Genomic DNA, 10,812 nt, shown 5'->3' on the forward strand with positions numbered 1-10,812 from the left:
ATATTGGACACAAATGGACACATTAGTAATATTTCTTTATAGAGACTAAAGCTTTATTTTATCAGACACCAATAAATTATGTTTAATTAAACCGTTTCCCGAGTTGGTTAAACTCAGAAGATAGCCCATCAACAAACAGCCCACTCCATCAACAATCTAAATTCACTGAGACAGAGTTACTTCACTTGGGAGTTACATTTTACATTCTACAATGATATCAACTAACCTTGATACAAAGTCAGTGGGAAAAAAATAAGTACATGGAAATATTCAGCAGTAACATGATCCATGTTTATAATGGAGCATTGTACCTGCTAACTTTCATATAAGCAGCAAATATTATATAACTGTAAAAAGCACCAACCTCAACTCAAAATAAGTTGAATTTGACTTAAATAAACAAAAAATACAGCGGGAGCAATTGTTGCAATAGCATTTCTACACTCATTTTCATATATGCCTGACATACAAAAGGGTAGATATTTAAAAAAAAAATTTGAATAAAAAATAATAATTGTATTTTATGGGTAAGAGTATTAGTTAAAGTAAAATACATGATTATACAATATGTAAATGTTATATAGTTTAATAAAAAAAATATTTCAAATAAAAGCTTTGATTATTCTCATTTAAAAAAATATATATATATAATTTTGTAGTATACAGATTACAATGTATTTTCAATTTACTTTTGTTATCAAATTTGTTTTGTTATCTTAATAAATGAAGAGAAAACCTAGCTAGGCTCAGAAGCTGCAATGCATTACTGGGAGCTAGCTGAACAGATCTGTTGAGCCAGAGGCAAAAGGCTTCCCATCGAAAGATACCAAGAGAACAAAGCAAACTTGACAATATAAGTAAGGCTACCTCAAAACAGTGCACTTCTGCTGCTAAGCTGGACATGGATGGTGAGCCAATCAGGAGCTGCATATGTGCATAGCCACTAGTCACACTCTGTGTCCATCTCAGGAACAAACTGTATTGGCTCTGCAGAGCTAACTTTAACTAGGTGTTTAACCCATTTGTAGAGGTTAACCACACAGTTAAAGGCAGTAGATCAAAATAAATATACTCTATCTCACTAGAGCATTTGACTGTTGCACTATTGTGCCATGTTAAAGGGACATCCTAAAAATGTTCTTTCATGATTAAATAGAGAATATAATTTTTTAAAAACAGTTTCCAGTTTACTTCTATTATAATGCTATTCTTTGTTGAAGAGATATCTAGATAGATAGCCTGCACATGTCTGGAGCACTACATTACAGGAAATAGTGCTACCATCTAGTGGTTTTGCTAATTTGCTGCAAAACTGCTGCCATAGGGTGCTGCAGCTTCCTGCTCTTCAACAAAAGATAACAAGAGAATGAAGAACATTTGATAATAGAAGTACACTGAAAAGTTGTTTAAAATTGCATGTTCTATCTCAATCATGAAAGAAACATTTTGGGTTTCATATCCCTTTAAGCTATTTGTTCTTACTTAGGGCCCAATTATCTACAGCTATCTGAGAAGTACTGCAAGGTCCCTCAAAGAATTTTAGAACTCCACATTTTTGCTTGAGAGCTGTTTAGCGTCTTATGCTGGGTTCTGGATATGAAGGAGAGTCATATGCATTGGAATATAATGCTCAAAAAAAACCCAAAGATGTTGCAAGATTTCTCTCCACGCTGGAGATCATCAAACCCTTAAAAGGACACTGAACTTAATTTTTTCTTTTGTGATTCAGATAGAGCATGCAATTTTAAGTAACTTTCTAATTTACTCCTTTTATCAATTTTTCTTCGTTCTCTTGCTATCTTTATTTGAAAAAGAAAGCATCTAATGGGGTTTTTTGAATCAGTACTCTGGACAGCACTTTTTTATTGGTGAATGAATTTATCCACCAATCAGCAAGAATAACCCAGGTTGTTCACCAAAAATTGTCCGGCATCTAAACTTACATTCTTGCATTTCAAATAACGATACCAAGAGAGTGAAGAAAATTTGATAATAGGAGTAAATTAGAAAGTTGCTTAAAATGTCATGCTCTATCTGAAGCACAAAAGAAAAAAATTGGGTTCAGTGTCCCTTTAAACTTGTTATTTAGGTAATTTATCATTTTTAATGAAATGTAAGATCTTGGCATATTTGGTATAAAAATTATTTCCATACAGAGCATATCTTTATTCACATCTTTCCTGTGCTCTAACATGTTTAGATATTTAACAATCACAAATTAAAATGAAGCTTAAAGGGAATTTTTATGAGTAATTATGTTCCACGATTGATGCATTTTAAGCACTTAACTTTATTTTAAATTAATAAATGTTGATAATGAAAACTGTAAATTTTAGGAGGGACTTGGATACAGACAAATCACATAGGAGCTTTAACTGATTTCCCAATTGCCTGAAGTGATATTAATATAAACTCAATATTTCATAACACAACAATATGATGGAAGAATGTTGATCTTTATTGTTTTATTTCAGTAAAGTTTTGCATTTAATTCCTAACGAACACTTAAAAGATATTATGGGGCCGATTTACTAAAGTGCGGACGGACATGATAGGATGTAGCATATCATGTCCACCGCACATCCATAAATGCCGACAAATATGCTGTTGGCATTTATCATTGCACAAGCAGTTCTTGTGAACTGCTTGTGCAATGGAGCCCCCTGCAGATTCGCGGCCAATTGGGGGGTGTCAATCAACCTGATCGTATAGGATCGGGCGGATTGAATACCGCAGCGTCAGAGGCAGCGGATCAGTTATGGAACAGCGGTCTTTAGACCGCTGCTTCATAACTGCTGTTTTTGGCGAGCCGGAGCTTGATAATTCGGCCCCTATTTATCTATCTATCATCTATCTATATCTATCTATATATCTCTATTATCTATCTACCTGTCTATAATCTATCTGTCTATCTATCATCTATCTATCTATCTCTAATTTAATATTAAACTTTAAAACTATAAGAAGCTCCGGTAACCGTAGACTAACATTTTCTAGTACTGTTCTTTGTAATCACAAATTACATCACTAAGAAATGCCAATTACTAAAAAAAAAAAACAAGGCAACAAGGCATTACATGTTTCATAATATATTTTTCTTTTACTGTTTAGTCACTAATTATCCTATTGTATTTAAATGTGATATGACAAATAATATATTTTTACCATTTATCAGTTTCCAACTGGCTTCTTCTAACGTTCAGTAATGTTGTAACAATAAATTAGATCACAAAAATAAAACTAAATGCGCATCAGCCAGAAAAATTAGTCATAGTTTTATTTTGTAATATGGATGGATTTTAAAATCTTACCTAATGATGCCAAGAACACAATGCTCGTGCCAAGGACAAGCAGCACTCGAAGATGCTTCATGGTTCCAAAATAGCTGTGTTGTAATAGATGTTTTATTTTCTCAAAGTTATATAGTGTAGGTAGCTGAATACCAGTTAAACATTTTACGATTTTCAGGGAGAGATCAAAGAGGATTTGAATTCCTGGATTATCTAAAAGCAAACGCATAGAACTAATTTCCTTTGCCATGTAGCATGGCGTTGTGAGATTTGTATTCTGGGATTGACATCTGACAACATTGTGTTAGAAGAAGAGGAATAAATGGTTTCTTTATGCAAGGAAGTTATTGTATAGAAAATTCCTTTACCTCAAACCTTAAAGGTATAGTCTAGTCAAAATTAAACTTTTATGATTCAGATAGAGCATGCAATTTTAAGCAACTTTCTAATTTACTCCTATTATCAATTTTTCTTCAATCTCTTGGTATCCTTATTTGAAAAAGCAAAACGGTAAGTTTAGGAGCCAGCTAATTTCTGGTTTAGCACTTGTGTAGCATTTGCGGATTGGTGGCTATTTTTAGACACCAATCAGCAAGCTCTACCCAGTGTGCTGAACCAAAAATGGGCCGGCTCCAAAGCTTACATTCTTGCTTTTTCAAATAAAGATACCAAGAGAATTAAGAAAAAATCATAATAGGAGTAAATTAGAAAGTTGCTTAAAATTGCATGCTCTATCTGAATCATGTAAATTTAATTTTGACTAAACTATCCCTTTAATAATTTGTTTGTATTGAACTTTAAGCAAAAAAATTAACTTTTATTTGGATATGATTACTGAACTTCACAATGTGTTTATTTGTATTCCTTGTCAGCAATGTAAAGCACAAACATAATGCATTAAATGGTAACCATTGTATAACAATATATAGAATCTGCAATAAATACTGGACAATTATATGAGAGTCTTTGCATTAGGAACTGACACCTTACATTGCTGTTTGACTGATGTGAGGATTGTTTCACTAATTAAATATTGTTAACACATAATGTAGAAAATGTAAGTAGCTCACTTAGATGGTAGAAGAAAATTAAAATAAAACAAATGTTGCCCAATACTCAACATGGAAATGTATTGTACATATAAAAATAAGAAAACTGCAATAATACCCTTTCAGTTATACAAATCTGATGCCATTTATTCATTATCCTATAATATAAAAGGCCAAGTGTGTTTGTCCGAAGCTGTCATGTGCAGTAGAGACTGCACAAGGACAAACACACCTGGCCTTAAACAGAATCTCAGACTGACCTGGCATCTGGGGCCAACCGGGTGTGAGGGGGGAGTGATGTGGGTGGGGCCAGGCGTGACACGGGCGGAGCTGGATGGGACTGGATGGGATGTGGGGGGTGGGCGGGACATGGGCGGGGCTTGGCAGAGCCGTGCAGACCCGTGCTGACGTGAGATAGCTATAAAGAGGGGGGATAGAGAGAGAGAAAAAGAGGGGGGGTAACAGAAAGCCAAAGAGAGGGAGAGAGACAGCAAAAGAGAGGGGGAGGGAGAGCAAAAGAAAGGGGAGGGAGAGAGAGAGAAAGCAAAAGAGGGGAGATAGAGAGAGCAAAAGAGAGGGAGAGAGACAGCAAAAGAGGGGTGACAAAGGGGTGAGAGAGAGCAAAAGAGAGGGGAGAGAGAGCAAAAGAGAGGGGGGAGAGCGCAAAAGAGGGGAGAGAGAGGGCAAAAGAGAGGGGGGAAAGAGGGGGGGAGAGAGAAAGAGAGAGAGCAAAAGAGAGGGGAGAGCGCGCAAAAGAGGGGGGGAAGAGAGGGGGGAGAGATAGAGCAAAAGAGAGGGGAGAGAGAGCAAAAGAGAGGGGAGAAAGAGAGCATAAGAGAGGGGGGAGAGAGAGAGCAAACGAGAAGGGGAGAGAGAGCAAACGAGAGCGGGAGAGAGAGCAAAAGAGAGGGGGAGAGAAAGAGCAAAAGATAGGGGGAAAGAGAGCAAAAGAAAGGGGAGAGAGAGAGCAAAAGAGGGGGGATAGAGAGAGCAAAAGAGAATGGATAGAGAGCAAAAAAGAGGGGGGGGAGAGAGAGAGCAAGAGAGAGGGGAGAGAGAGAGAGCAAAAGAGAGAGAGAGAGAGAGAGAGAGAGCAAAATAGAGTGGGGAGAGAGAGAGAGAGCAAAAGAGGGGGAATAGAGAGAGCAAAAGAGAGGGGGGAGAGAGCAAAAGAAAGGGGGGGGAGAGAGAGCAAAAGAGGGGGGATAGAGAGAGCAAAAGAGAGAGAGAGAGACAGCAAAAGAGAGGGGGAGAGAGAGCAAAAGATAGGGGGAGAGAGAGAGCAGAAGAAAGGGGGGGAAAAGAGAGAGCAAGGGGTGGAACCGCTGTACTGCAAAAAATAGCCTGTGTACACGAACTTTAGGACTAGTCTATTATAATAGATCCATATTTTATCAATCACTACATATGATGAAGCATTTGCTTTTTGGCTAATCACTGTCTGAATAACAAATATACTATGTGCAAGGTTACTAGATATACCCTCCCAAGGACACGGTTTTATTTAGACTCAACATACCTTACACTTTAATTCCGTTACAGAAGACTATAAAGAGCATGCTTATCTCCCCAAAAACCTATACATGATTAAAAAATGCCTATATTTGTGTATGTGCATGTGTGTATATGTGTGTAAGTATATGTGTGTGCATGTGTGTGTATATGTGTGTTTGTGTGTGCATATGTGTGTGTGTGTATGTGTGTATATGTATGTGCATATGTGTGTGTGTATATGTGTGTGTATGTATATGTGTGTGCATGTTTGTGTGTGCATGTGTGTATATGTGTGTTTGTGCATGTGTGTGTGTATACAGTATTCCACAAAAGTGAGTACACCCCTCACATTTTTGTAAATATTTTATTATATCTTTTCATGTGACAACACTGAAGAAATTACACTTTGCTACAATGTAAAGTAGTGAGTGTACAGCCTGTATAACAGTGTAAATTTGCTGTCCCCTCAAAATAACTCAACACACAGCCATTAATGTCTAAACCGTTGGCAACAAAAGAGAGTACACCCCTAAGTGGAAATGTCCAAATTTGGCCCAAAGTGTCAATATTTTGTGTGGCCACCATTATTTTCAAGCACTGTCTTAACCCTCTTGGCCATGGAGTTCACCAGAGCTTCACAGATTGCCACTGGAATCCTCTTCCACTCCTCCATGATGACATCACAGAGCTGGTGGATGTTATAGACCTTGCGCTCCCCCACCTTCCATTTGAGGATGCCCCACAGATGCTCAATAGAGTTTAGGTCTGGAGACATGCTTGGCCAGTCCATCACCTTTACCCTTAGCTTCTTTAGCAAGGCAGTTGTCGTCTTGGAGGTGTGTTTGGGGTTATTATTATGTTGGAATACTGCCTTGTGGCCCAGTCTCTAAAGAGAGGGGATCATGCTCTGCTTCATTATATCATAGTATATGTTGGCATTCATGGTTCCCTAAATAAACTGTAGCTCCCCAGTGCCAGCAGCACTCATGCAGGCCCAGGCCCAGACCATGACACTCCCACCACCATGCTTGACTGTAGGCAAGACACACTTGTCTTTGTACTCCTCACCTGGTTGCCGCCACACACGCTTGACACCATCTGAACCAAATAAGTCTATCTTGGTCTCATCGGACCACAGGACATGGTTCCAGTAATCCATGTCCTTAGTCTGCTTGTCTACAGCAAACTGTTTGCGGGCTTTCTTGTGCATCATCTTTAGAAGAGGCTTCCTTCTGGGATGACAGAAAAGAAGGATTGGTGTGAGTGCTAGCAAAAGGGTAAATTGCTATCTGTTCCTGCAAGGGATCATTGATTCCTCAAAATAATCCAAAAAAGGATGTTTAGAATAGGTGTGGGACAGAAGCGCTCCAAACACGGAGCTTACCATATAAATTATAGTGATAATAATAAAATAGTTAAATTATTAATGTGATGAAAAAATATTAAAATAATAAAAAATGAATTTTTAAAAAATATATATATAAATGTGACAAAGTGATCTTATGAATCAAACTTATGAATAAAAAGATTAATTTCATAAAAAGAATTAATTAGTATGGTGAAGAAATGGTCCAATAAGAGGATATGACAAATTTCATTTGATCAAATTTAACAATTTATTAAAATACTAAAAATGCTAAAAAAGCACACTAGAAGTAATTAATAGTGTAAGATGCCAGCATCTAAATAAATCTAAAAGTGTCTAAATATATCTACAAATATATTTGAAGATCGTATATACAGCTGTATAATGATAAAAAATGGCAATGTTGTGTCAAAGAATACACTGTAACAAGATCATACACATATGTTCCACCCAGGCTCTAGGCACTAAAAAATATTAGGAACTTGATAGTCCATTTGGGTTGATAGTCCGTGTGCCAATCAAAGATAGGCAATTTGAAGAGACAAAACACGTTTCACAGGCATTACACATATGGTTTGTATTTCAAAGTTAAAACACAAACGATGTACCTGAAATGTGTTTAAAATGAAGGGAAACAAAGGCCAAGTAACACAGCAATTATTCATATGTCCAAAAATGATAAATTCTACGCGTTTCGGTCAAGATAAAGGTAGCTGTGGACTACCAAAACGCGTAGAATTTGTTTACTGATTGTACACTAAAAGGTTTAACACTTGTAACAAGCAGGTTCATCTCCAAATTTTGATTTATAGTTTTTGGGCATATGAATAATTGCTGTGTTACTTGGCCTTTTTTCCCTTCATTTTAAACACATTTCAGGTACATCGTTTGTGTTTTAACTTTGTAATACAAACCATATGTGTAATTCCTGTCAAACATGTTTTGTCTCTTCAAATTGCCTAACTTTGATTGGGCCCTATATGTATTGACTATACCGGATTGAAGATACCATATAATAGAGATTGTTGCAGATTTCCATAATACAGAGACTGCTCTAGATTACCTTTAAATGGAACTAACAACATCTCTAAGATCAAAACTGCAATTACGGATCAGCTCTGACTCCGGTATAGGAACCTCTCTATTGGGCGAGAGACCCGCAGCATACACTGATTGGACCGGAAAAGGTCTGACATCATCACTTTATCGGAGCTCCCAACGGACTGCAATACACGCTTGTATATCCGAGAACTGTGAGTTATTATTTGTAGTAAAGCTGTGCACAGCCGAAGAGAACACTCCTTAGACCTTTCTTCCTAAGAATCTGTGTAGGAACACCATAAACCATCTGAACCCAAACGGACTATCAATTTCCTAATATTTTTTAGTGCCTAGAGCCTGGGCGGTACATATGTGTATGATCTTGTTACAGTGTATTCTTTGACACAACATTGCCATTTTTTATCATTGTACAGCTGTATATACGATCTTCAAATATATTTGTAGATATATTTAGACACTTTTAGATTTATTTAGATGCCGGCAATTTACACTATTAATTACTTCTAGTGTGCTTTTTTAGCCTTTTTAGTATTGTAATAAATTGTTCAATTTTGATCAAATGAAATTTGTCATATCTTCTTATTGGACCATTTCTTCACGATACTAATTAATTCTTTTTATGAAATTAATCTTTTTGTTCACAAGTTTGATTTATAAGATCACTTTGTCACATTTATATATATATTTTTTAAAAATTAATTTTTTATTATTTTTATATTTTTTTATCACATTGATAATTTAACTATTTTATTATTATCAGTATAATTTGTATGGTAAGCTCCGTGTTTGGAGCACTTCTGTCCCACACCTATTCTAAACATCCTTTTGGAATGACAGTCATGCAGACCAATTTGATGCAGTGTGTGGCGTATGGTCTGAGCACTGACACGCTGACCCTCCCACCCCTTCAACCTCTGAAGCAATGCTGGCAGCACTCATACGTCTATTTCTCAAAGACAACCTCTGGATATGACACTGAGCATGTGCACTCAACTTCTTCTGAGTGGAACCTGTCCTGTGAAACTGCTGTATAGTCTTGCCCACCATGCTGCAGCTCAGTTTCAGGGTCTTGGCAATCTTCTTATAGCCTAGGCCATCTATATGTAGAGCAAGAATTCTTTTTTTCAGATCCTCAGAGAGTTCTTTGCCATGAGGTGCCATGTTGAATTTCCAGTGACTAGTATGAGAGAGTGTGAGAGTGATAACACCAAATTTAACACACCTGCTCCCCAATCACACCTGAGACCTTGTAACACTAACAAGTCACATGACACCGGGGAGGGAAAATGGCCAATTGGGCCCAATTTGGACATTTCCACTTAGGGGTGTACTCACTTTTGTTGCCAACAGTTTAGACATTAATCTCCGTGTGTTGAGTTATTTTCGGGGGACAGCAAAATTTACACTGTTATACAGGCTGTACACTGTTGTCACATGAAAAGATATTATAAAATATTTACAAAAATGTGAGGGGTACTCACTTTTGTGGGATACTGTATGTGTGTGCATGTGTGTGTATATGTGTGTTTGTGCATGAGTGTGCATATGTGTGTGCATGTGTGTGTGTATGTGTATGTATATGTCTGTGCATTTGTGTGTATGTATATGTGTGTGGATGTGTGTGTATATGTGTGTATGTTTGTATTTGTGCATGTGTGTCTATATGTGTGTTTGTGCGTGCGTGTATATGTGTGTGCGCATATGTTTGCATGTGTAGCTGTTTGTGTGTGTGTGTTGGGCGCATGTTTGTGCATTTGTGGGTGAGTGCGTGTGCGTGCATATGTGTGTGTGTATATGTTTATGTGTAGAATCTACTATGTAATAAATCCACAATGCTACTGCAATGGACATGTTGGTTTGACTGTTTACTCTTGCTAATACAGCACATTTTTAAACCTTTAGCTGCCATTCCCCCCTGTGCGGAGTTTTGGACTTTTAAGATGCTGCTCACTAGAGTTATAAAAAGTAGTTGAGTGGAGCGCTAGACTCAGCCCACTTTGCCAACCTCTGGTACTACCTTCTTCCTAGGTAGTTTGAAATCAAAGAGTCTAAATGTGTGGAGTGTAGGTGGCGCTAAAAATACACTAAGTATACCTAGCCGTGGGTTGATAAACCAACGATACAATGTATCAGCAAAATATATATCTTAGTACAGTTTCATATAAATCTTCATATAAACTTTCATATAAACTTTCTGATTCAATAATTGGAGGTAACAAGTAACTGGATTAGAAATATGTACAATTTTTATTCTTAAGTGAAATGATGTAAAAATAGTAAAAACACAATATAAAAAAACGCAATATAAATAATCAAAATAGTCTCTCATACGATTGGCCCACACTCTTCACTCGCAACCGCTTCCAAATTAAATCGCTACTACAAAAGATGTTGGCGATTCTAAAACAATATATTGCTAAAATGAAAATGATAATAAAACATCAAGGTTAATGGTAAAATTATGAGACACACGTCTAAGATCAATATGCAAACATGAAATGATATTAATAGTATGACTATCTGGCTGGGGTTCTACTTCCCATTACAAGCC

The 10,812-nt window shown here is 36.9% G+C and overlaps 1 protein-coding gene across 1 annotated transcript in view; it reads right to left on the bottom strand.

The window, feature by feature from the left end:
- Nucleotides 1-3,545, bottom strand: part of LOC128654001 (otospiralin-like) — a 43,020-nt gene extending 39,475 nt beyond the window's left edge. Inside the window, exon 1 of the mRNA XM_053707631.1 lies at nucleotides 3,312-3,545. Within this exon, the coding sequence (XP_053563606.1) occupies nucleotides 3,312-3,540 (229 nt within the window). The 5' untranslated portion in view covers nucleotides 3,541-3,545. The remainder of the gene's footprint in view (nucleotides 1-3,311) is intronic.
- Nucleotides 3,546-10,812: the final 7,267 nt, after the last annotated feature.

This window comes from Bombina bombina, chromosome 3 (assembly GCF_027579735.1).
Source record: "Bombina bombina isolate aBomBom1 chromosome 3, aBomBom1.pri, whole genome shotgun sequence".
In the NCBI taxonomy this organism is placed as follows: Eukaryota; Metazoa; Chordata; class Amphibia; order Anura; family Bombinatoridae; genus Bombina; species Bombina bombina.